The sequence below is a fragment of the Aythya ferina genome (genome assembly GCF_964211825.1).
Source record: "Aythya ferina genome assembly, chromosome: 23".
NCBI lineage: Eukaryota > Metazoa > Chordata > Aves > Anseriformes > Anatidae > Aythya > Aythya ferina.
Genome location: NC_140321.1, coordinates 4,157,508 through 4,185,069, shown reverse-complemented (window position 1 = coordinate 4,185,069; position 27,562 = coordinate 4,157,508). Strand labels below are relative to the sequence as shown.

At 44.5% G+C, this 27,562-nt stretch overlaps 1 protein-coding gene across 15 annotated transcripts in view; it reads right to left on the bottom strand.

Moving 5' to 3' along the window:
- TANC2 (tetratricopeptide repeat, ankyrin repeat and coiled-coil containing 2) overlaps positions 1 to 27,562 on the bottom strand; it is a 280,392-nt gene that overhangs the window by 63,128 nt on the left and 189,702 nt on the right. For all 15 annotated transcript variants that reach the window (XM_084496021.1, XM_084496023.1, XM_084496015.1 and 12 more), the window contains 3 exons: positions 16,938 to 17,063; positions 7,118 to 7,399; positions 4,724 to 4,857 (listed from right to left, as the gene is read on the bottom strand). In XM_084496021.1, coding sequence (XP_084352147.1) covers positions 4,724 to 4,857; positions 7,118 to 7,399; positions 16,938 to 17,063 — 542 coding nt within the window. The remainder of the gene's footprint in view (positions 1 to 4,723; positions 4,858 to 7,117; positions 7,400 to 16,937; positions 17,064 to 27,562) is intronic.

Sequence of the window (27,562 nt, the reverse complement as noted above, 5' to 3'; positions counted from 1 at the left end):
GGTTTGCCAGATCTGGCAAGACAATCCCTCTTGTTCTTCGTCCCTGCAGGCCTCTCTGTGCTACAAACTCCTACAGATGACAGGGGGTGGAAGGAAAATGGAAGGGGAACTTCCCCAGCAAGGATGGCTCTGCTGGGAGCTGGGGTCCCACAAACCACGACTAACAGGGCATTTCTCAGCTCCGCTGCCTCACCTCTTCTTCTGAGGCAGAAGCCTACGAGTTAAAAGGAAAAAGGGGATTTTGCCAGCTCCATTCCTGAAAGCTAGATTGTTACCTTTAAAAAAAATAAATTAGGAAATTGATTCACAGAAATCTCTGCTAAGAAGCAATTAAAATTGCCATGTACTTCATATTTTCCTTGCGAGGAAATGGATGGCAAGTCATTTAGCACTCGATGCTTCTAGTTTCCTGGCACACTTCTTCATTCCTGTCTACACAACAGCACTCAACACGATGCCAACCACAACCCTGAATGCGACCCTGGAATGACAGCAAGAGTGAACTTTCCCTTTTGAAAATCTTCTCTCTGTCCACACCCAAACTTCTCACTGGGAGCTGGGAGAGGAGGGCAGCCAGAACAGACCTGGGTGATGTTACACGATGGCATCATTGTACCGCCAGTATTTTCTCTGCTAATCCTTCAAGGCAGTAATCACCCTGCTGCCGCTTACAAAACCTTAGTCAGACGGGCTGTTAGGAGGAGAAATGACAAAAGGAAGAGAGCAGCCTCAAGTTTAAGCTCCTTGCTTTCTTTCCTTCACTGCAAACCTTGAGGAGTGTCCAACCTTTCCTACCATGACCACTTTTCACATGACAAAAGGCTCCGTTTCCCATCAGAGGGGGACTGAGACACCACAAACCTCAGTGGTTGCCCACCAGCCTCTGGGAGGAAGAGAATTCTGCCTGCTTGTGATGTTTTTGTCCTCCTATGGTCCATGGCGAGCATAACGTCAGGTGACTCCTGAACAAGCTGGACACAGATTGTTTCCTTGCACAGCTTTTGCAGGACAAAAAAGTACACCTGATACCGGTTTTCTAAATTGGCTCATTTCTAAGCATTTTTCTTCTCCAATAGTTTGCCGATGGACACTGAACTAGAAATCACAGATAACTTCAATCTACTCTACGAATACAATAAAATAATGCTCTTTTCCAGCATGGCAAGGGAGCTGAAAAGACAGCCTGAGCAGCGCTCCTGCTAGGCAGCCTTCAGTCATTTATTTTTAAAATTAACGATTTGCTCATCTCTGACAACAAGAGCTAAAAGCAACCCTTGCCCCAACGAACTTACTGCATGAAAAATAGACAGAGAAGTACAACCCTGAGTAATCCAGAGGAGGAAAAGCAACTGTTCACCTTTCATTTCTGTCATCATAAACACACGGCTTCTGAGTTTGGGGTAAGTGACATTTTCAGCAGGAACGGAGTGGGTGAGAGGGACGGCGTGCTTCCCACTGGCGTTCTGGAGCCCGTGCCAACAATTACTTAAGCCTTTTAGTATATTATTAATCCACTTTCATAACGATCTGCGTTTCTGTCTCACAATGACCACAGCACAACCCCAGAACATCCTTCTCCCTTCAGTGCAAGCAGAGGTGGAGTATCTGTACGTGGCTTTCTCTGTCTCCTCACATATGTTTTGTATCTCCCAAAATATCCCTGACAATTGTGGTTGTCCGTCACTGTCAACGCTTTCTTCCCTGCTTCAGTTCTGCCTCCAGCCTTAATGCAACTACAGAACACACACGTCCAAGAACAATTTTTCCAACCAGATCAACCCAAGGGTCAGGCTTTCTGTCATTTCTTTGGGCTCTTTTTTCTGCAGCCAGTCAAACAAAAACTTTTTTAAGTAGGCCATTAGGAATTGTTTTTTTTTATTCCACAGCTACTGATACAGGAATACGGTCTTCTCTCCCTTTCTCCTGCAAGGGATATTCCTTTTTCTTTTTTAGATTAGACTTTGGGCAACCTTTAGTTTACCCATGTGAGGGTTTTCTGACACTGTCCCCCAGAAAGCCTGCTGCAGTGTGTGGCATCAGACACTCACATTAGGCAGCTAAATTATTTTAACTGACTAGCTTCACTATTGTCTACTAAGACCACTCAGTGTAGTAGCTCTTCTTAAGATTTCAACACCTTCAAAGCCTCAAATGAACAACAAATTTCCCTGATTTCTCAAAAGCAAGTTATAGACATGTGATTGAGTTTCTGAATGAGGTGATCCTGTGCAGCACAAAGAGCTCCCAACTGTTATTTTAATGGATTTTCAATTACGTTGCCAGGTCAGTAATCCTTTTGCTCCCAATGTCACTCAGAGACTTCAAAAACCACAGCTGGGTTGGAATAGTCAGTGTTTGTTTTATCTAGGAGGACATCATACGGCACAGCTCTTTCTAAGCAAATCAATTTATCTGCTGTTGACAGCAAGTATTCATCAGTGGCGATGCTGAGCTGTGCTACTCAGGAGGTTACTAAGAGTGCACTAGGCACACGACTTCCAGCTATCAATTTGACAAACATCCTAACCCATTTTATTTGCCTTTATTTCCCTTCCTGAGGCTGGATAATCCATCAAGCTTACTGTTTGTAACATGCTGTTCTGGAAAAGGGTCTGATGCAATGAAACCAAATTGTTGCTTTTGATCAAGTACCATCAGCAGGAACATAGAGCTGAAAAAAACACAACCAAAACAAAAAAGGTCCTACACTTCCAGTAAAAGGTCCCTTTGTGAAAGGAAGTGATGCTCTGAATCAGGATTTAAGCACGTGCTTCATTTCAGTGCACAGCTTCATTAAGGACATACCTGGAAGACAACTGCTTTTTAGAACTGGGAACACCAACCACCTCCCCGTTACGTATCCTTCCAGCGTCAGACACCCAAGGACCATTAGCTGCATGGATCACTCTGCTATTAATAGGGAGGGAAACAGGCAGGCGGATGAGATGCTGATCTCCAAGGAGCCCAGCAAGGCTAACGGCAAAGCTGGGAATAGACCCAAGGTCTCTGAGTGCTGAATCAAGCCCTGCCGCTGCTGCTCTGACTCATCCCGTAACTGTTTGCTAAACACTGTGAAGCTTTTTAGAAGTTTTGCATGCTGTGTCAGCTACTCGAGTAAAAGAAGCGATTCCAAGAACACGAAGGTCAACTCATCAGCCTTGGCATCGATCTTTTTGGGAAGGCCTCGTGTTTGGAAGCCAGTGACAGTTATTTCTGGAATCTGTCAGCATTTATGGCAGTTGAGATTTATTGGGAGATCAACAATCCCACCAAAAATCTGTAACCGTGCTGCTAGCACAAGAGGTACTACATCTTCCTAACTCATTTGTTATGCTCTGACAGCAAAGCACGGGATTGGTTTCACAAAAACTTTCAGCTATGGGATGAATGGGGCTTTAGAGCCCTTTCCTAAAGGGGTGTGCAGCCAAGGTATTACAGGTATTGTAGGTATAACACCCCATTTTAACCTTACTTTTTGGCTATGAGCATTTTTTGTTATTTTCTTACTGGTCCAGCAACCAGAGATGCAAAAAAGCTTCAGTGCATCATCTGTGCGCTGGATGTGACGCGCTGCTTGAAGAAGCCATCTCTCTTACCTTTTTCATGAGGAAACTGAAGCTAAAATTGTGTCCATTTATCAATTACGTATCCAGCAGGATTACTGAAGCACTCAGGGGAAGAAAGTCGAGATAGATGAGGCATTTTAAGCAGAGATAGCACGCTTACTGGCCTTTCTGGTAGTCTGTAATGCTGAAGATTTACAAGGAGCACGATGACTAATGTGTTCTGAATGGAAGCAGGCCTGGCCACTGCATTCCTTTCAAGAGCTCCATGTGGAAGAGAAGAAAATCAAGTCTTAATATTTATTTACACAGCTATCACACGCTCTCTGCTTTGCCATCTGGGTGCAGCAGAAAGCAGATAGGACAAGACAGTATCTGGTACAAAAAGCCAAGCAAAACACGTCCTGGCAGTAATTTAGAACAAAGACACTGCTAGATATTTTCCTCCCCATAGTAGGAGCAGGCAACAGGAAAGCATAAACTGCTCATATCCTCTCAAAATGCGTAGGAAGAGCAAGCTCCTCAGATTTCAAAGCAATATAATGGCACCTTCCCACTATCACAAAAGTAGGAGTGAGTCTCGGTAATACAATAAAGCTCAAGCTGGAAAGCTTACCAACAGTAAGCAATACTGCTGTACACAATCCACTCTTGTAACAGCAAATGATCCGTGTATTGCTCAAAAGGCTGTGATCTGTTTTGTAGACTTTCCCCCAAAACCATCCAAGTGCACCACCCAGCAGTAATGCTCACAGCCTGCTCCTTCACCTGCTGTATGCTACCTGCTCCTCTCAAAACAAAACACCGGTCACTTGGCAATTTCCTTTCCACTGCTGAAAAAAAACAACAATGATTCTGGTAGCTGTGTCATCTCGTTACACTTCCACCGGTGGAATGATAAAGTACGATGGCTGGAAAAAATACACTCTCGGAGTTAAAAGCACATGTATCTGATATAATGGGAATTTCATTTTACAGAAATAACTTTCCTAGGGTAATAAAACTTGTTCCAGAAATTTATCCTCTGTACTCTCTCAGTAAGCTTTTGAACGTGCACATTTTCCAGTGCACAAAGCGATGCAAGACAGAAAGCCTTCCAAGTGAGTCCATTAAAACCAACAGGTTTCCAAGGCCTAAAAAAATCCCAAATGTTTCCGTACCTGTGAAGCGAGTCTCCGCATGGCCTCTTCCTGGCGCCGGCGCATTTCGGGAGTCCCGGGGCAGCTCCCGCTGGCGATCGAAGAGTGAGCAGACGGCGGCTGGGTTAAGGGCAGCTCTCGGTTTGCATCCACATCTGTCCCGAGGAAAGAGGTTATGAGTGGCTATGGGACAAGCACGACCCACGTTATTATTACCTACTACACAGATGACATTTTCTAGCAGTTCATTCATGGCAGTTACACTTTCCACGAGTATTTGTTCAGGACTTCAGGCAGTGGGACAAGGTGACACCAGCCAGCCAGGACAGAGGCTCCTGAAGAACTTCCTTTTGGAAGCAGCACGGGAAGGATTGCTAAGATAAAGCTTTAAACTTGTCTTATTCGTCTTCTCCACAGTACTTCCATTGATTTAAAGTAATCACAATAATTGAGTGAATTGTGCGTTCCTGAAAGCACGCTCTGTCTTCAAGTTTGGTGTATTTTAGTGCAGTGCTCCCTGGGCTCTGCAGTTCTGCCAATAGATCTTGCTTCGTTATGACCCATTGCTCGTTAATTTAGTTCAGAGTCCTTCTTCAGTGGAGAAAGACAATTTTTCTGAATTATGTGCCCATGTTATAACATATAAAAATGGAGAGCCACAGCTAACATATCTATCTGGAGCCCATTAATGCTATCAGAGAGAGAGAAGCAGGAGTAGCACCAGGATCTGGAAGAGGCTTGAAAGCAACTAATGAATTATACTGCAATCATCTCTGTCAAATTTAACTGTGTTTCTATTGCATTTCTTTAGCCTGGCAAAGAAGAAATCAGCTTTACCAGTACAAGAGTCTGTTCACCAGACCTTTGTGGTTAAGATTTTCAAACCACTCATTTTTACACCCATAGGTACTCAAACAGAGTATTATTGAATGACATAAAGACATGCAGTACTTGATGATGCCCAATTGCCGTTTTCTTTATTTCAGAAACGCTTTAAAAGCAACAGACTCTACTAGCAGAGGGTTGTCCTGGATAGATTGCAGCAATGCATCCTTGAGATTGACTTGAAATCATAACAGAAACAATGACCCATTTAATGGTAAACAGCAAAGGAGGATGACTACTGCCTACATAATTAAATCCTGACTGTATTAGCAATGATGCACATTCTTGGTTTTGAGCATACACCACCCCCTTCACCTGCGTTGTTTTTTCCGTGCCAAGAATAAAAAGTTTGAGGCTGTATTTATTCCAGTTTTCTAATGCTGATAACACAACTGCTGTAGAATTGTCAGGTCACCTAATTAGCATTTATTATTAAACATAGATTTTAGTAAGCATTGTAGACTTTTCCAGCATGTGAAATTAGTAAAACAGTTATTATCTTCTATAGCTAGACTAGGACTTTTCAAGTCTTTAGGAAATAAAATCTGTTGATTGATTCTAGGGTCTCCACTCCAATAACTAACACCAAGGAATCATTTCACTTTCAAATTCATGGACACACCAGAGCATGGACTAAAATGAAGGTGACCAAGGATCTTTTTCTTCTGTGCATGAAAGGTACAGGGAGCTTTCTCAATATCCAAGCCTTTAGTCTGGAAACAGTTAAGTACAGTAGACTGCTAATCTCCACAATCCCTCTAAGCAGGCTGGGGAGACATGCAGTTGGTGCACTGCAGAGTTACAGTTAAAATATAGAAACAAGCCCTGCCTTTCACTACACATTGTTCATTTAGCTCTGACAAGTGACACTACTCAACATGCCAGCATTCGGTGACATTTCAGATATTTCTACATGGCTAAGAGCGCTGGATTCCAGTAAACAGATTCGACTACAGTTTCTCTGAGATACAGTGACCTAGATCCTTAAAGATACCTTTAGGTATCTAACTCAGTATTTTTAGTCCTGTCTTATCCACTTACTGGGAGCAGAGTGATTTTAAAATGTTGTCATCCCCACCTGCAAACATGTCAGGGCAGAGTGATGTGAACTGGAGGGGACCCACAGGAGGTAGAGCTAGCCTCGCTGCCAAGCCCACACGGGCTTGTGACCTACCCTAAACTTTCATACCAAGACAAACTGAGATAAACCAACTGTATGGGAAGGAGAATGCATCAGGAGGGATTTGTATTAAAATAATTTGAGCAATTAAAACTGGAGCCTTCCTGATCAGAGACAATCTGTGATGTTTCTAAGCCAGGGAAAGCAGAGAAATTATCCTGACTCTTCAAACCATAGCTTTGGAGCACAAGTAGTATAAATAATGCTGGCAGGTGCTTCCTTCGCTTGGCAACAAAGGTTTAACTGAGTTCTTGGGTCTGAAGAGGAAAGGGATCATTGCAGCAAAAACATTAGAAAAGTTGACGGAAAAGGTCTGTGAGTTTGGAAGATGTGCATGCTGTTGAACTTACGTTTCGGGGAGGCGTGCGGGCTATCTGAAGCGATCTGTCTCATCCGAGTGCCGTGGCAGCTGAGCGCAACCAGCCTGGAGATGATGGCCGTCTTCCCAAAGCCTATGTTGCCAACGATCACCACTCCTCGGTTAACGCTGGCGTTGGAGCTCTGCAGCTGAGCATCGATCTCGTGGAACACCCAGTCGCGGCCAACGAAGACGGACTCAGTGGTGATGCTGGGAACCTCGAAGAGCAGTGGTTTCAGAGAGATGTCCGGAGGTCGGTAAGGTGCAAAGCGTACTGTAAGGAAACACAGGGACAGAATGTAAGCGTTCATGGCACCAGAGTAAAACCATAGATCTGAAGCCGCTATTTAATCTTCCTTAGGAATCTTTTCATCACAAAAGGTGAAAAGAATACAAGCTTGTTTATTGCCCACAGGTTTGCTGTTAAAAGTACTGGCTCTTTCCCAGCATTTTCCATCAAAGGAGTTCAGGGAATTTTACAGGAGAAAGTAGTTTACAACTGGGGAAAGTGGAGCTGGAGAAATGAAATTTCTTGTTCAAGGTCACCATAATTAAAGGCCCTGCCACAGGGCAGAAAGCTCTGCAAGGCAGCTGTCCCCGTCCCCTTGTGACACAGAACTGCATGCCCAACGTCACCTGTTCAATACAACGAGCACAAAAATCCTACAAGCGTTCAATCAACCTAAGCAAAGTTATCTCAACTCTTCCCCCATCTATAAATAAAACCGTAATTTTCCTGTATGACAATTAGAACATTTATCTTTTCATGAGGAAAATCCCAAATTTAACTCCATCTCCTTACGCAGAAAATGTTTTTAAAAGGCAGACTGATTTTAAAGCTCTATTGGCAGGCTTCACCATCTGCAGCACTGGTAATTGGCAAAAATTAAAGCGGCACAAGTCAATATAAATAGAAATACAGCTTCAAATATTTGCTTATGGCACCTCTTAATACAGAAAAACCCTTCCACCTACTCCTACAGTAGCCCCATCGAGCTCTGCCCCAGCAGATCTACCTGTCACATCCCAGGCAGGGAAGAGTTATATCAGGGCAGGAGCCTGGTGAAATTGGGCTATGCATGATCCCAATTTAGATACATTGAAGTGCATTTTGCTTCACGTGGGAGATGCAAAAGCAAACCCTAAGCAGTGTTACAGGCATTTTGTATCTTGTATCTTGGGATGCTGTAGGCTCCCAGAGCCTCCTGAAAATCAAGGCAGCCAGAGACAGCTGCCCTCGAGTCGGCAGGTCTGTTTACCCTAGCTCCTCTTTCTTCACGTTTTTCTGTCCGTGCCAGGCTGGAATACATCTCTCAGCCTCTAAAACTGGAATTATATGATGTCAAGAAATAAAATATATGACAATTTGCTGAAACATGAAACATATGTGAGATGGAGAGCTGTGACTTCACTTTAATCTATATGAGCATCCTTTTCTGGTAGCTTCCCAATGGCTTCTCATCACAAAGGTTACAAATCCCAAGCCACCTTCATTACACCAGCAAACCCAGATTCCTAGCAGAAGATATGCCATATCCCACTGCAGGCTACAGCCACACCAGCAATGCAGTAATTGCTACCTTTTGTACAGAGAATCAATTACAGAAGAGCAAAAAAAAAAACGAGGGAAAGGTATTGACAGTAATGATCCCTTGTCTCCCAATTAGGACGGAGGTCAGGACACCTCTGCCTTTTTGATCATTTCTAGAGTTTTCACATTTGCACATCTTCTCCTTTAATCCAAGACCTTGTTCTCCTACAGAAAACACAATTTACAAGGTGTACCTGGCTGTTTGGCCTGGGGGCACCCAGGCACCAAGGACGTTTGCTAAGACCCCCTGCAGAGCAGACTTAGGGCTAAGGAGCCTAAACAGAGGCTTCATCCCTCAAACCCCAACTTACTGCTTTCTTTTATGTCTGGTAGCGTTATAACATATCCCAAATTACAACCTGATACAATACTGACCACAGAAAATGCTGCACGTCGTTGGTATTTCACAGGAAGCACCGAGATGTTATTTTTGAATCCTCAGAAAATAACATCACAAGTCAGAGCTAAAAGCTTTATTTCTATCTTGCTGGTCCCCCATCCTGACTTCTAACCTAAGGAGCCTCCATGTTGTGTACTACGGCCCTGCACCACGTCCTTTTGCCACAGAAGACAAAAAATAAGCATTTCTTATCTTATTCAGGAGGACGAGCTCGTTTGCTGTGTCCCCCTGCCTTTGCCCTTCCAGCCTCACCTTCGGAGCCTCGAGGGAGGCACAAGGATGCTCCAAGGGGCACGGCTGCCCGGCAGCCCGGTCTGTGCTACTGGTGTGTGTCAAAAACGTGAAGCCATTCAAAGCAGACAGGTCAGCATCACTCCTCAGGAACGTAACTTACCTAGAAGATGATTTCCCCTCCCCTGAAGACTTCAGGGATTCGCGGGGATTGCTGTGTGCTTCCTGCCACTGAAATGCTCAACTCTACGGTTTGGATTTATTCCACCTTTGGGTTATAATAAAAAGCAAAACTAAGACCAAAGCAGCCTCAAAAACTCTTCAGGAACATTTGGGGGTGGAGGGAGAAGGTATCTGCCGTTCTTTCCATTTGGCACAAGCTATCTAGGGAACGCACACCTACAAAGAGTAACAACTACACACAGATCTGGTGCAAACCTGGTCTTAGGAAGATTAACTCACACGGCTCATTCTGCCTGGAAGACCCGTTACTGGGAGGTGGGACACAGAAATCTGAAGAAACAAACTGCTGGAAGCTCTTTGTGCTGGCAGGGACAGTTGCTGCTTCTTCACAGCAGCAGCTTATTTTCATTTCTTTATTGCTGAGACCATTTCTTAATGAAAAGCTTTCAGAAAGTGGCCACAAAGACAGCAGGCGATTGCTGCCCAGGGAGGGGATGGTGTCACAGCGTGACTGATGTGGCTTTTGTCCTCATCCTCATCCTGGGGGCTGGCACCTGCTGGGATGGGGAATTTGGGCTCCCACTCCTGAATACCCATACCCGCACCTCACAGCCCCCAAACAGCAGTGGGAATCAGGACTGCCCACCAGGTAACTTCTCACCTGCAAACTCTTTATTTGAGGCACGATTCCTTCAAGTCAGGGCTAACTGAAGGGGCCGGAGCTGCAACAGCAGGACACGAGTTCAGCCCCAGAGCTGGGTGTGAGCCCCGAGCACCTCCCAGCCGTGCAGCTTTTCATACGATGCAGAGATTTAAGCCAACGCAGAGAGCTGTGGCAAATCTGAGCTGTGGTTCAGGAAGCTGACCTCAATTTGTTTTGAGATAAACTGGCCCACCATACAACTTCTAGATGTCCTCCCAGCCTATTTTAAACCAAACCCTGTGAAGCTGCAGAGGGGGAGTCCCCGAGCAGAGCTGCAGAAGGATTTAAGCAAAGCACTTGCTTTGCTGAGAGCTCTCTCTTGGCACAGTCCCACTCCCATCACTTACAGGAGCAGCTTCCAGTAGGGGCCGTTGGGTTTCTTTGAAGTCTTGGAGCCCCCAGCTACTTCAGAAAAGCCCATGCTTGGTTCAGCATCTGCTGAGGTCAGGCATTCCTTCAGCAGCTTGCCTCCTGCATGGAAGGGTTCAAAGCCCCGCAGAGCCCCAGGGCTGTCCCAAAGGCACTCGGTGGTGCAGGGTGCTCCCACCCCCGTCCCTGTAGTGAGAAACGAGCTCCAAAGGCTGAACTCATTGAAAATTACGTATCATGGTACAGCAGCGGGGTATTTCATCTACACGGGGAGAGGTGAGAGCTGTGCTACCACCCTGAAGCTCTTGCTGTAAATACAAACCTGGGTTTTGACCAACTGGGGGCTCTGCAGCAAGCCTCGTGCTCCGATGTGCGATCCTCCCCCAGGCTGTGCCACGCTCTGCTCTGCAAGCTATGAATGACCCAGGCGCCCGCTGCCTCGAGAATCCCCCGACTCATCCCTCCCCTTCCTCCTCCCACGTTTCAGCAGCACAGGACCTGCTGCCCATCCTGCGAGGCTCTGCCTTCGCACCCTGCAGCCTCTGCCCCAGCACCCTGACAGCTCGCCCCCGCTCCCATCCCACCCGCTCCTCAGACCCACCCCCTTATGGAAAACAGCTTGTGGTTAAGTTGTTAAGCATTTGGATTTATTTTTATTTTTTTTAATACTGCAGGCAGGAGCTGTATTTTTATTCCCATTTGCAAGCAACGAGCGTGCTTGAAGTTTACGTCAGCGAGGAAACGCGGAGATTTGTTGTGTTGGGGTGGGGATGGTTTGGGAGCGGGGGGAGCTCCGGGGCTGGCACGCGAGCGCAGCGGGACTCGCTGGCACGGAGGGTGCTGGAGAAGGGAGCTCCTGGTGCTGGCAGGGGACGAGCCAGCGGGTGGCTGGAGCTGGTGGGACCCCACGGCTCGGCCCCAGCTCCGGGCTGGGGGGCTCGATGCCAGGGGATGGCACGATGCAGGGGTAATGGCACAGTGCAGGGGCAATGGCAATGCTGCACGGGGCCAGGAGCAGCCGGTGAAGGGGGCTGGCTGATGTAAAGGACCTGTTTCAGCATTGCCTCTGATGGGAAAGATTTTTGTTCACCTTCCACCACCCATGCTATATATAGGAGATGAAATAAAAATAATAATCGAGATTCCTCTTAAAAAACATCGAGCTAAGACTTGTGCTTGCTAAGCTACAGCTTTACCTCACGTGTGCATGTATACGCAGTGTGTTGTGTTAGAGAGCGGTAATACATGATAATTTCTTCTGAAAGCAGATGTCTAACAGGTACCAAACGGTCCCAGGGGTAACGCAAAGACAAGACTGAGTAAATATGTAAGCTGTGGGATCCAACAGGCTCCTGCTGTACACGGTGGAAACAGATTCAAATCTTGATTTCTTTCCAGAGGTAAGAATGGGTATGAGGCTGGGTGACGACTACACCTTCGACCACTACACCCCAAACAGACAAAGGGCATCCTAAAGATTGGACGTGCATATATACACCTTGGATGTCACCTGGTATATGCAGTCCTAAAACAGGCTTAACAAAAGCCAGAGAAGAGACATACCCACTCATCTGCCAATATCCAACTTTCCTGCAGACCTACCAACACCACTGATTGCTGACCACAGGGGAGCAAACTCCTTCTGGCAGCCTGGCGAGACCTTTATCACTCCCAGGCTTCACAATCGCGGGGCTGATGGAAGGCAGGGATGTTGGTAAGCCTCTTGCCATTAACTAAACACTCGGCGCCAGGTTCCTTTGCACATCAGTGCTGAGAATACGCTTCCTGTGCCACCAGCCACCAAAATCAAGCCCACATGCCAGGAGAAGACCCAGATATTTTGTTTGACTGTGCTGAGCTGCGTCGTGGAGCAGGGTTGGCGGCTCTCAGTGCTGCCGTGCACATTCCTTCAAGCTGCTGCCCTGCAAATACCTGCTTCAAACCGCTCCTTCCAGCCAACGCATTTGCTTTGAAAGAAGAAAGCAGCATCAACATTTTCCTAGCTGGATCGTCTAAAAGGGTTATGAATTATTTAAAACTGTCATTGACTAATTGCAAGCTATGCGCCAGATCCTCATTAATTCCTGATGCTGTCTGCTGAGCCGCTCCAAAACCCTCCCCCCCTGTTACTATTTATTTTACGAGCCTCAGCAGCCGGCGGTCCCCGGGCAGAGGACGAGGCAGAGGCACGTGGCCGTGCTCCTTTCGGGCTGTGCAGCTCCCAGGGGATGAAACGTGGGGCTCTGCTGAGCTCCCAAGCGCGACCTCGACCGGCTCCACTTCGTAAAAGAATAAACAATTCTTTCATCTTAAAAGCTCGGCTTCTAACGAAGGAATGAACAAAGTAAAGACTGGTAAAGAAACATGTCATGGATCACGAGGGAAGGAAACGCAGAGAGAAGGGAGGCTGCACTGTAGCCTCAGCATTCGGGGCAGACCTTGAGTAAAGGATAAACCCATAAAGAGGACTCTATAAAAGAGGAGAAGATGGTTCAGAAATATTGGGTGAGGATGTGTGCACATATTCTGGACAAACTGTATTGAGGCACTTGGCTTTATTGAGGCACTCATTGAAAGTGTCTGAGGCAATTTATTGAAACAGTATTGAGGCACTTGTGAATAAGCTGCCTTTTCATCCCTAAAACTTGCTGGGATTTATATTCATTTTTAATCAAATATTTTAATAGAACTTAAGCCAGAGTATCGCAGAAATACCCAGAACTTCAGATAACATCTTAAGGTAAATTAAAGCCCTACTCCTATAGATGTGTGTAGAGGAACGCAGTGCAAGGTCTGGCAGTGTGGAATTTTCTCACCATATAATAGAGCTGATAAAATGCTGTGCAAGCTTTGGTACAGCCCGAACAATATATTCTAACCCCAAGCTCAAACGCTGTCTACCATACCTGTCCTGGCTCTTTTTTGCATCTGAAAGCATCAATTAAATCCCAGTGAGGTTGGCTGTATTATGGGCACGATTTAAAGAAGCCACTGGGCTGAAGACAAGCAGGACAAAGTCAGACAAAGGCCCATCCTGCTTTAACACACAGGTCATTCTCTGCTACACCATGTGAATTTTTACTTATCTTAGCTTGTTGAAAGAATCTCAACTGCCTGTTCAGAAATTACGTCTTTTTACAGACTCTTCTCTCTTTAACCAGGATTTTTTCTCAGCTACATTGGCAATCGGCATCCACAGCTCACTACTTTGATATTTTGCTCTAGAAGCATTTCTGTTCTCATGTTACTTTCCCCAGTGGAAGATGTATCTTGCTGTCCAAAGAAAGCCCATCCAGGACGAAGATGCATGGCGTGGATATCGCCAATATGTGGAGAGGAAGCCCAGGCAAGAAGTGCTTCACTATTTATTACAATGAAATGCGGTTCTGAATAACACGGTATCAATCAGCATCTACCGTGCCCTTCGTTAAATAGGAACCCATAAATTAGTCAAATGTTTATTTCCTTTCCTTGCTTCAGACTGCAGCTTCTTCCAAGTGTCATCTTAAGTGTCTACATCCATCACCACGAAAGCAGTGCCTATTTTTCATGGACTGCGTGCCTGAAAAGGCTAAACTGTTTTTTAACTTACCCAAAAGGCTACAGCATGAAAGAGACACCAAGAGGAAAAAAAAAAAAAAAACAAACAAAAAAAACAACAACACAGAAAATTATAGAAGAAATTTTAAGGAAAACATGCTATTGCCATATGGCCTACATTAGCCAACAGTCCTTTTCCATTGTAGTGGTTGGGTTTGAACACTTTCACCAGCCTCTCCTCCCCTACCCAACAAGATTCTTCTCCCACCGCATCAGCACAGACACTTTCCTCTTGGAGGAAAAAATAAATATATCCTGATGGCAACAGTTGGGATGTTCTAATCCCATGTAATTTGGTTGCCATCTGGCTTCTGCTCCAAGGTACATCATAACTATCATCTTGTACTTCAGGTTACAACAACCCAGAATGGCTTCAGATTCTGATGGCTCGAAATAGTAAAACCAAGACGAGCATTCGCCATCCTATTAAAAACCTGCCACCAGTAAAAGTGCTTGTAATGCTCTTAGCTTTTGGGATTACACCTCAAAATTCCTCACCTGGTTAAAATAACTGATTTAACAGGCGCAAATAGCTAGGGCAGTCCCCCATTTAATTGCTCTGCACTGGGATTCTTAAACACCAGGAACAAAATAAGTGGGCTGTAATCTATGCCGCCAGATCCTGGGCCAGTAATTGCTTCATTATTTCAACAGAGTGCCAAGACCAGAGATATTAAAGTTAAGCCCAAGTTTAGCATTTCCAGTTGGAACAAAGTGCTGGTGATTCTAACAGCCCAGATCAATGCAATTTCACAATAATATCTGGACCACTGAGTACTGGGTGAGGGGGCACAGATATTTATTGAAATGAAAATATTTCCAAATAGTGATGCCTTGATTTTTTTTTCACATCCTCTTCTCTCCCTCCCCACCTCTTTTTAAAAATAGCACAGCTCCTCAACTAGCATCAGCAACAAGTTCCAAAAACCTGACACGCTGCTGCTATTCTCATGCAACCTTAGCAAAAAAAAGGAAAAAAAATAAGAAAAGGAGAAAGAAAATATGTAGTGCTACATGTTTTTCAAAAGTGTGTCTGGAAAACAATTTGATTCTGTTCCTACAATAAACTTTAATGTTTTGGATGCAATCACTGCAAATTACGAAGGCTTGGCAAGCTCTTCTGCTTGAACATATGGAAATTTTGTCTGTCAAAGTTTGCTTTCTTCACTTACTGCCTGCTAATACATTTTTATAACTGCCTTACCAGCCAATGTGATTTCATTACAGACTGCGATCCAAAACGACAAAAAAAAAAAATAATCAAAAATCAAAAAACACAACACTTTTTTTCTTGCAGTCAGGGGCTTACGTGCTTTGTAGAAATCCCAACTCTACCCCAGGTCCTGCCTGCGGTGCTGCTGAGCTAAACCCAGCCAGCTGCCTCCCGTGTCCTCACCCAAGGACGGCGGCCGTGTTCCCAAAGGAGACCCAAAGAAAGGGGGAGCTGCACGGACTGCCAACAGAAACCGCTCTCCCTGCCTCCCAGGCACAGCTGCAACCCAAAATTCTCCCAAAAGAGCCAGGAATAGGATTTACAGTTTCATCCTCAGACCACCAGAAGCCAAGGGGGTCAGAGAGGAGCCCCGAGCTCTCTTGGCCATTTACTGATGGGGATGAAGCCTTAACCGGGTGATTTGCTGCACGTGCAGAGCCACCACCATTACCAGAACAACTGTTTGAGGATAAAAAACAATGGAAGTGCTCAGATTAAAAGAGGGATGGAAGCTGTGTGGTGGGATGAAGCCTCAAGGACATACAGTGCTATGGCAGTGCCAGATCTGACCGGAGTGGTCTGGAAATAAAACCCCCAAATGTCAGCCCTGGTGCTTCTTCTCATTGCTAATGTCTTTCTGTGGAATTTGCCAGGAAGAACCACAAAACTTTCCCCTCTCAAAAGGCCTTTCAGCAGTGAGAGGACCGCCTGAATGGCAGCATTGTGAGTGGCCGTAGCAGGGATGCTTTGGGGTGGTGTCTCCACGCACTGCACTGGGCTCCCGCTGCATGGGCACGCCCTAAATTGCAAAGGGGGGCTGCAGCTTGTGCCTTTGTTCAAGAAATAAAGAATAATAGAAGTATTCCATCAAGCTTTCTCATTTTTCAAAAACTATCAAAGCTCTGTGTTAGCCCCAGTGCTCAGCGACAGGGAGCACTGTTAGGGGAGCAATCAGAGAGAGGAATCTGGAGACATTTTGCAGGAATCCCCATATGTGATACAGCATTAAATGCATAGGGTAACGCAGATTGGGGGATGCCAACTGGATTTCCAACTGAAACACAGTTCAGGGCTCCAAAATCAAAGCACATGCTCTTCCAGAAAGGACAATTAGAGAAATGTCTGGGGCGGGCGGGATGGACCTCTGTCATCAGTGTTTGCTGGACAGTGGTCGGGATGCATCTTTACAGCAAGACTACACGAAGCGTGTATCTGGCAAACCAGACATCTACTCAGCCCAGAAAAACACCCTCAAAACGTTCCTCCAGCGGCACTTCACTGATCGTGGCACTGTTTTAGGAACAGCAAGGCAGCATCCAGCCAACCACCGCCAGACACAAGACACGAGTACTTGGTTTGCTACACATTTTTCTTCCTGATTTGGCCACGCCACAGAAGAGGACACTGCAGGAGAGCCCCACTCTGACGTTTTCGCTTGCAAACCATTGAATCCAGCAGCTGCAACATGAGATCCCCCCCCCAGAGCCCCCACGGAGGCCACGAGCCTCCAGCCCGCTCCTACCTCGCAGGTCCTGCTGTGCGCGGGCGCCAGCCACGCTCTGCCGCGGCATGCGGAGGGACGTCCGCAGGGGAGTGTGCCTCTGCTCGTCCAGGTACGCCAGGTCCTCCAGGTGGGCCGAGCTGGTGGCTGCACGAGAAAGCAAAGGACTCCATCACACCCAGCTTTGAGATCCCACCTGCCCCACTCATTTTTCCTTTAAGCCAATCATACACAGTTGTATCTACATCGAGTCAATGAAGCTGCGATGAGGCAAGCCTAATTTCCCGTAGCTGCGAATAAAGAAGTGTTTTGGTAACGTTTTCTCACGCCCCATTGGGGTTTGCTCTGGTTTGGTCTCCTGTTGAGGTTCGTAAACAAAAAAGACAAGTGGAGATGCTTATACTGGATCTAAGCTCACCCAATCACAAAACTTACTCAACTGCATGTCTACAAACTTTGACAAAGGTAGTCAGCATTTCCTACTGCATAAAAGACGACTCAATAATGCATTTTATGCCACAGTCCACAACCCTCAATTATTTCAGAGCTTCTTAGTTAGGATATTAACATCTAGGTGTTCATAAAGCCAGAATGAGTGGAGGAAAAATTAAACCTTCAACAGACCAGCAAAAACACACAAGTAAATGAGAAAAATGTTATCTGAACTAAAGAAGATAACTTTACTCTTCCAAAGTTATTTGCTCATGGGAGAATTTAGCTTTCTGTACAATGTTAGATTAAACAGGAATAATTTATTGGTCTCTGCTGAAGGTGCCATCACTACATGAATAAGGAAGAGAAATGGCAGCTAGAAACTTTATCTGTTCCTCTTGGAAACTGGCAGATAACACAGTGCAAGGGATTTTTTCTTCCATTTTTCAGCCCAAGCACTGCAGACAGGTTGTCCCCATGCCAGCTGGGCACACACCTCTGGGTGGCTGGGCTGCTGCTGTGGGACATGGCTACAGGCAGTGACCCCCAGGGCATTACGTGGAAACCCAGCAAATGGTGAGAAGAACTGGGTACAAACTGATTTTGCAGGTATTTAGCTCCCAATCCCCTGGCTTCGAGCATGACCTCACCTACAGCACTTCCTATCAATATGTGACTTTCACAGCGATCATTTCACAGATCTGTTCCTGACATAACACTTTTTCTCAATGACTACAAATGTTTTCAAAATTTCAATATGAGAAGAAATAGGAAAGGGAATCTCGCGGATTGATGAGAAATGCCTCTGGACCTTATCAGAGGGGAACATCTCACATTACATTTGCCACCGAGCTGCATTAATCAGTACAAGAAACAGTAATTGCTTTTTTATACAGGGATACATGATGATTGGAAGACAGGAGAAAACGTGCTTTAAACAAAACAAAATTAGAACATTTGCACATGAATTTACCTACTATTTAGAAAGCGTTTTGCCATGTCACAGCACTTTTCAGTCAAGTAATTTACAGAATATTATAAAATGAAGGAATGAGAACTCCACTGCAAGGGAATATGATGTGCATTTATAACCAGAAAACTTAGAAATAAAAAAGCCTTTGCAGACCAGCAGGTCTGTCCTTGTTCTGATAACCACTTCCAAAATTCCCAATAAACACTTACCAAAGGCAATCACTCTGCTCAATACTCAGTTGTTCAGCACTCTGTATCTGATCCCTTTTATTTTTTCTTTTTTGATAATTTCATTAGGGTTTTGTAGCAGAAAGAAGGTCTCAGTGGGAATAAGTGAACGATAAATGAAACAACTGCAACTTACATTTCATTCACTTCTTTAGTATTTGGTCACTTACCAGAACAAGATTACTATTTTAAATTGAAATAATTAATTGAATGACTTCTTCAAAGACTGCCTGTGAAGCTGATGTGAATTCTTTGCTGTGAAGTGAGTAAATATTTTGATATCGCTCTCTAGAGCAGTGCTCAGCACCGGACTTTGAATCCTTCCTCCTTGTGACACAAGATGCACCAACTGAACGAAACCAAAAGGCAGAATATTTCTAAGTGAGGAGAAGCATTTTTTCCACACAATCCCTAATTACCACATGCCTATCTTTACAGGATCTTGCTGCAGTCAAAAACTAAGATTGAGAGATTGTAACAGGGTAGAGAGAAGGGCCAGTGATTTTAAATGCTGTTCTTAAAATAATACTCTATTATTTATAATTCTATTTCTAGATTATAACTCTTATAACTCTGCTTACAGATTTAAAAAAAAATAAAATAAAAGAGACAGAGAGGACAAAAGGTAAACAACAGGAATGATAAAAAACGAGGAGCTAAAGCATCAGAGTCCGGTTTTAGAAATCCTTAGTGCCCTTTTACCCCTCTAAAGTTGGTTAGGAGCTCCCTGTGGGGCATTAATTAGAGCTGAAGCTGAGCATTTAGGAGACGTGGATTTGGAGCAGACACCAGTGATGTGCTGTAAGCACCGAACCCACCGCCACCTGCTTGCAGGTTCAAGCCCCACTTGTGCTAAGGCCCACAAGCCAGCAGAACATGCCTTTGGGATGAAAATGTGTCCTTAATGCCCACTTTTTGCTGTGTAAATGAGCCAGGGTGGCTATAGGGGAACAGCAGATGCTACCACAGGAGCCAAAGGCAAACCTGAGGCAACCCTGGCCTTCATCCTCCACACCGCTGTGCGGCCTGTGCTATCGCAAGGCAGGGCCTGAGCACATAATCCTTCCTTTCCAAATAAAAGGCTCTTTTCACTTCAGTCACTTGTCAAACAAGAAGACAAAAACCAGCTGGCCTTGACTCAGACTGACTTGTACATTTCGGATGTGCTGAAAAACCACACCGGGAACAACCCTGGTTGATCCTGAGAGAACTGAGAAAGGCAATATTCAGGCAAAGGAGACTTTTTTTTTTTAATAAAAAATAATCAAAGTCTGAATGCTTTTCTTTTATATTTGTAAATGACACTGCATTAAGCTTATGCAGACCATTAAATTGAGTTAAGGATTATCATCCTGCCTAGGCATATCTTCCACACTTGAATGGGAGTTATTAATGCCTTACACACGCAGCTCAGCAGTTTTGCTGCGCCAAGGCTCCAGCGCATACAATAAACAAACTTGCTGGCTGAAAGAACCTCTGTTTCTTTGTGAAGGCATCAAGCTTTTCCTTTACCAAATTCTGCTAAACATTCTCATGAATTCAGTTCAAGTTACCCTGTTGAAGCTGCTCCTGTTCCTTGGGGGCAGGCGGGAGAATGAAAAGAAAAGGGAAGGAAAATAAAATTACCCCACTGGGACGTGATGCGAGGGGATCGGGGCACCTGCAGTGAGCACAACTGTGCGTGTGCTTCACCACCAACTCCTTCTACTCTTACATACGTACGGACAGCAGCTGCCAAAGAACAGCACGTCCGCCCTCCAAATCCTGTATCCAGCCCTGCACCAGTCCCACATTTGTTCTACCGAGCACTGAGCCATCATGGATAGCCAGAAACACTCATCTTCCTGGTAATTTCATCTCTTTATACAAGATCATTCGATGTAGCAACGCACTGATAAAAGCTCCTTTTTTCGATTTATGTAATGACTTAAAACCTACAATCATTTTCTCTCCAATTATTCATCAACAACAACAAAAAAATCAACTTTCCCTTTGAAAATTCACATTTCTCTTCAAATTGAGAATCAGTGTCATAATATGGTTATCAGCAATTATTTTTGACTTGCAGTCTCCAGGAAAACACCCTCATACAAGCCCATCTTGTGCACGCTGAGAAAATCCTACACTATAAACATGTTGCATGGCCAAGAACTGAGACTTGCCATGCTAACACAGTATAGAGCCTCCTGCTAATTGTACAGGATTTCAAATGCCAAATTGTTATTCTCAAGAGGCACATAACATATGCCTTACACAATCTGTATTGCCCGAATCGTACTTGACTCACAACATTTTTAGAACTGGTTTTAGTCGATTGTTTCAGAAGTGTCAACTAGACTCAGCTTCGTAGCTCATGTGCAGATTTAAATCATTAATCACAGTGATCATCTAAAACTTCAAGAGAAAATTCTTGAGAGTACGCACAGGTTGTCAAGCCCAGTTTTCCAAATGGTATCAGCTGGTCTAACCAAGCACAGCATCTCCCTGCTCGACACATTGCTTTTTGTAAAACAGAGGCTAAAAACCAGCATTGCTATAGTTTTTACTTTGCCATATTGACAGTTTTAGGTTTTTTGTTGTTCTGAAAAGGCTGCTTTTAAGGGTTTCTGTTGTTCATCTTTTTTCTTTTTTTTTTTTTCTCCTCCTTTTTAAGTCCTCAATAATCGCTTTTAGCATAGCTTCAGATGAATGGAATTTGGTGATATTTCATCTCCTACATAAAAGCCACAGTTATTAGATAAAGAGCCAAGTGTCTCACACACATCAGGCCCATCCTTTCCTTACAGCTTACTTCTGGGCTGTAGGATTTTCTTTCTTAAATATAGGAAATGGTTTTCAACATGAAGCCAGGTTTTTGGAGTCTGTATTAGGGGCAACTGCTCCCGCCAGTTGTTAACGCAGAGCCTGATTTGGGAGACAGACATCCCTTCACAGTGGTTTCTGGCCTCCGATCACACCAGCTAGCAGCTAAAAGGATGGTTAGCCACGTTGGGATTTGGATGGTTTCTGACGTAACTGTGCCAGCACTTACTGACTTGTGTAATTAAAAAGCTTTTTTAAGGCAAAGAACTGAAAATCTTTAAAAGTTGCATTCTTTTTCTAGGATGTGGACCTTGGTTAGAAGACTTTGGGTCTATCCAGTCGTTCCTCATCCAGTAACTCAGGTCTGTACAAACACGGTTACCAGTCTTTCACTGTGAATCAGGAGACCTTCTCCTGAGTTTGCCCCACACCAGGACACTGCTCCACGGTGTTCCTCGTGCCCCGATGGGCAGCAAGGAGCTTCTGCAGCAAACAACTGCGCGCTTTGAGGCACTGCAATAGGCGCGCAGCTCCCTGGAAGAACAGTTGTTCCATCTCCTGGGGAGAACAGCATGCCAGCTGGCATGGTTTATTGTTTTATTTATCTAGGGAGTCTGCATTTCAGCCTCTATCCTGTCTGTGAAATGGCGATTAAGAGACAAGTGAAGCCCAGATGCTAAGTGCTGTGCGCTGCCAGAGAAGAGCTAACTGCCCGATTTACTGCTGCTCCTACGAGAACTGGGGGGTTCCTCCTCGGCAGCCCAAGCCAGGCTCTGTCCTACCTTCATCATCATTCTCTACAGCCACCTCCAAAGAGACTCATGCACTACAAGTGGTGGTTAAACACCACATCCATTTCAGGCTTTACCGTGGCTCCTTCTTGTAAGTGTCAGTCCAACCACCCCGCCGATGAACTGAGATTTATCCCTCTGATTTAGAACTGAGGAATAATTAAAGAGGCCTACGGCCAGAGAAACGAGAAGTCATTTTTCTAGAGAATATGCTTCAGTACATCAAAAAATTATGCAAGATAAATTGAACTTATAAAATATCATATTAAACTCTTGAAAGCTTCCCTCGATTGTGAGGTTTCTTCGGTGCAATAAGACAGAATGATTGCAGATACAAGGACACAAGGGAGAAAAAAGCAAAAGTCCTCAGCGTGCTGCTGATGCAATTCTTCCAAGGAAGTGGCACACAACTAGTGGAAGACAATTCAGCTTAACTGAACTTTTTGACTAATAAACAGAAGGCAACCTGACTTGGAAGTGCTACTTGGCAGCCCAGATGCCTGGTGGACTTCGAGGATTGGGTCTTTTTGGGGAAAAAGGGAGAGTGGGAGGGAACCGCTGCTCCCAGCTGAGTCAAGGGGCTCAGCTTGCTGTGGCTGATGTCAGGGTGCACTGCTGCAAGGTAAGGTCCTCTCCATTTACCCCAAATTCAGTTTCCTTTCAGCTGTACTAATAAATTTGCTTCAGAATAAATGACATCATTTTTGGCTAGATATCTGGCCTAAGTTATCAAGAAGCAGTCAAGCACAATTAGGATAACACGAAGTTTGGGGTTTTATCCGAGGCATCTTTGTTTCATCTCTCTCTTTGGAATGATTTATAGGAAGAGTTGTATCTAATTCAGAGAATACCAACCCAATAACAAAAGTAAAAAAAGCACAAATTTTTGCTATAGTGCAACACATTGCAGGGCTTGTGGAAAAGCAAGCACACTACAGCAGATCTAATTAGAGCTTCCTTTCCCTGTGTTGCAGCATGTTGCCTTCTTTCTCAGTCCTTTTGGTATCAATTCTTTCCCTTGGGTGGAGCAAGAGGTATTCTTAAAAAGTTTCTGCTGTGCTTCTTCCTGAGTGTGGTCTCCCAGGGTCTGGCTGAGGTTTTGCAGACCCTCCAAGCATCACGCTCGCCCTGCTCGTGAGACCTCTCCGGCCTCCTCCAGGGACAGCACAGGACAGAGGAAAACACGAATGTATTTCAATGTTAAGAAACATTTAAGTCAGCTTTTATGACTTTCCCGTGCCCCTGGTTTGTGCTTTTCCCCCTCGTGGCGCAGGCAGGGCTGCTGTGCGCTCACATCTCTGCCAGAAGCATCCCAAGAGGAGCAGCTGCCAGACACAGGATGCTTCCTGAGATAACCACCGCTCGCTGTGCTCTCACAGACCTCACGGACGGGCGTTTACGCAAACCCTGCCCTCACCTTTACAGATTAAATTCCTTATCCGTTAGAAAGCTTAAGCTAATAGCTAATAATATATTTGCTGTTATTTTATATTCTCCGAGAGGAAAAAGAGAGGAACTAGTATTATAAAAGGTCATTTTAATTCCCTGTTAACACTGAAGCAGACCTTATAAACCACACGCGGGGTCTGCAGAACTCAAGATTTCATGTTTCATTTCACGGGTAATGGAAGCAGAATGAGACGCTTGTCGTGTACATGAGCTGCAAACGGTGCTGAGGCCTTTGTGTTCATTCAGAAACCTGAATGCCCAGTGCCAATGTCAAGTGTCTTCTGATGATTACTGTTAGAAATGTTGGAAGCATATAAAATGAGTTATTGTGCTTATTTGCCTGGAAGAGGGTAGGAGGAAAATACAGTTGCAGCTTTCAGTTTCTGGGAACAATAAAACTGCAAAGCCAATGGATTCACATGGCTCTGAACTGTAAAACCGAGTTTTAAAGAATTGTTGGAAGACCTGGGATTATTTTTATACGTGTTTTTCTTGGATCCCAACCTCTGAATGCTTGCAGCCCTTTCCCATTTCCCACAGTAAAACAGAGCACACAATCTCTGCAGATGGGCAAAGTGCTCCGCACCGTACAGAAGTGAAGAGCACTTTACAGAGCAGGTAAACACAGCAGAAAAGGGGATTACAATCACTTCCTTGGCAATTTGCTGTTGCTGTCAGCACTCTGATCACAAAGGATAACCAGATCAGCTTTGTATCCTTTGGCAATGAACAGAAATTTTTCCATCTTATCACCCCTAACGTGCTCACTCGTTACCTTGAACTGGTTCTGTACACGGCTCCACTCTGTTCCTTTCCTTCTTCTTCTTTAACTTTTTTTCATTTTAGCTTTGAGATTTGGGGTTTCAATTAGAACTGGTGATTACTCAATTATGCTTTGTGAATGCCACACAGCTAGAAAAATTGCTGTTAATACTGGAAGAATGGAGGCAGGTTGCTTTGTACTGCAAGGTCATGCTCTGGAGAGGTACTGATACCTCTCAAAATGCTCCCTATAGGGGAGCTTCCCTCTATGTAGGAAGTGAAGGGGCTTTCCCTAATTACAACAAAGAACATTTTTAATTGGCTTTTCTCTTATTTTTTTAACATTAATTTAATACAGCATAATACAACGTCAGCCAAACAAACAAAATATATTTTAGTGGGTTTGAGCCATATCACAGAGGTATTTGTTAGCAGAAAATAGGAATACTGAGACTTTCTGGAGGCAGAGCTGGGTTTCTCTCCACATTTGTTTGAGAATGGTGCAGGAAAACAATTTTAGGAGCTGAGCTGCATATTTAGCTCCGAGAAGACTTGGTGGAAGCAGAAGGCAGGGAGGACTGGCTGGTGGCTGGACCACACCAGCTGACGGTGCAGGGCTCTGGGGTATGGTGGCAATAATTAAAACATAACTAAGAGCCGTTAATGTCTGATATTAAGAGAAAAGAATCAGCAGCTCTGGTCCCTGAATTTCCTTAGCTTTTTTTTCCCCCTGCAAGCATGGTATTAATGCTATGACTCCATGCTCACGTTTTGTTTAATTTTCTTCTAATTTATTAGTGGTATTTTAACTCGTAGCCAAGCTGCGAGCAATTTATTGTCTGTGAGTTGTGTGTGACCCTGAGCCCTTTCAGCTCTCCCACGACTGAGCTCAGGACAATTTGCCCCCTCCCTCTCGCACCCCAGCTCTCCTTTCTCTTTCAATTAAGTACTGTGAAATGCTGGCTGCCCAGCACAACAGCGGTGCCCTTCACAGCTGCTTCTGGCTTCAAACCATAAAATTGCCCGGCAACTTTTATGCTCCGTGCAGTAATTCACTGAGTGGTGGTCACCATATGTGCCCCAACTGAGCTCACGCAAAGGAAGTGCTCCCACTGTTCCCACAACTTAAAAAAATCACATCGCATACACAGCAACCCAGGGATCGGAGTGATTTACCAAGACCCAGAAGTGCTCTACCAAACCTCCCATCTCTACAAACATCCCGCTTTGGCATTTTAAGGTACTCCAGGGTTTTTCCACGAGAAAGTGTTTGCAATAAATTGCTTTTAATTGCTTCTGAAGACGTATTATGCAACTAAGTGCAAGACTGGATCAATACATGTTGGGAGAACGGCTTCCATTTGTGAGCTGGAGGGATTCATACACAACACTGACTGCATTTGTAAGCCCGGCACAGAAATGAACGTTTTTGTTCCATTTTGGAAGATATACAAGGAGCAGTTTAAGAAAACTGCAGAAAAAAAAGAAAAAAGGCACAAGGTGTAAGTGCAGCCGTGCAATGGAACAGACTGTTTGTGTATAAATAGACTGTTTGGCTGTGTTGCAAAACACCAACAAAGAAGAACAGTGAGTGCTAGCAAAGGTGTGGCTTCATCCTTAGCTTACAGTGTGGAAAACCACCCTGCTACAACCACCTACAGGCTGCTCTCTGCTCCATCCGCTGCCAGGTGCTCTGCCTTCAGCCCCCACACTAATGAACCTGTGGCTCAAAATTAATGTGTGTGTTTTCTGGAGGGTTCATTTTCAGTCAGATTAGTCTGCTGGCCATGGCCATCACCTGGCTGCACAAGGTGAGGCGCTCACGCAGGATGGTGGAGTTTGCAGACAGAGCAGGTTGACTCTTCGGGCAGTAAAATTAGAGAAAATAACATTTGGGCAGTCAATGACAAAAGGTTCAGCCAAATCTTGTCCTCTTTTCCATAGCTATTCCTACAACTGTTTATTCTGGGGTACGTGTGCTAGCTGACATATTTTAAAAAGCGCAAAGATACAGAAGGAAAGGGCGTTCCTGAACTTTGCTAAATGGTTTTCTACTGAAACCCAGGTATTTAAGTGTATAGTAACCAGCCCTGGTTTCTTCTGCAGGTGTCGGCACATCACTTCTAAGAAGTGAACCCAAAGCCTAAATAATGAAGCTTCGCAAGTGGAGTTTCCTGCTTTCATTTTTATCATCTCTTTCTGATCTGAAATCCCATGCGTTTATTCTTTCAGGTTTAAGCACATGGCACGTGTTGTTTAACCACCACGCTTAGGGGCTTCGCATTTCAGCATCTAAAAAACCTCATTTCTGAATTGCTTTCAGGCCTTTGATTTTCCAAAGTGGGATTAAAAAGGAAATTTAATCTAGTTATGCAACACAGCCTGGGTGGACCAGCAATGCTATTTTAACCAACAGTCCCCTGGGCTCTTTGCAGTTCAGAATTTTTGGACTAATATTTCTAAGGAGAATCCTTCCGGGACTCTACAAAAAGATAAAGGTTTCTCCGCATGTCTATATAGCCAGACATGCAGACCATCTGAATGTAATTTTTAACCCCCAAAAAGTTACCCAGGAAGAAAAAAATAGCTGAGCAAGGAAAAATAATTCCAGGCAAGAAGCTTTTCAGTAAAGCTTTAGTATTTTTGATCCTATCTCTTGTTCCTGCTGTTACCAACTTGAGGGATGAACTTAGCAGATTGTTAAGACATTACCAAGCTATGTCACAGCATCATTTAAGGATCTTTCAAATAGTGGCTATGAAATTAAATGAAGAAAATTTTGATGCTGTGCCAAAAGAAAAAGCTCAGTCATTAGCAAATCCCAGATGCTGCAAAAGCTGAGTTAGTGGATGCACACGTGTGCTAATGCAGGCAGCACAAAGTCCCATCAAGAGATTGGATCCACAGCAACTTTTCTGCAGGAAACTTTTCATAATTCTCTTAACTCTGAAGTTCTTTTGATCATCAGAGAAGATCAGACACCTGATTTTTCTTACCAAGATTCCTTCGAAAGAGTATAAATGACTGTCCTGGAATTATGCAGTACTTTAAACCTGAGCATTTTATATTTATATTTGCATTGTAATGATAAAAAAGAATTATTTTTATTTTAATAAATATACTCTCCACTAATCTTACAGTTGCACAATTTTGTAAAAATGACACCACAGATTACTGAAATAACCGTTAAACTACATCAGAAACAGTTTT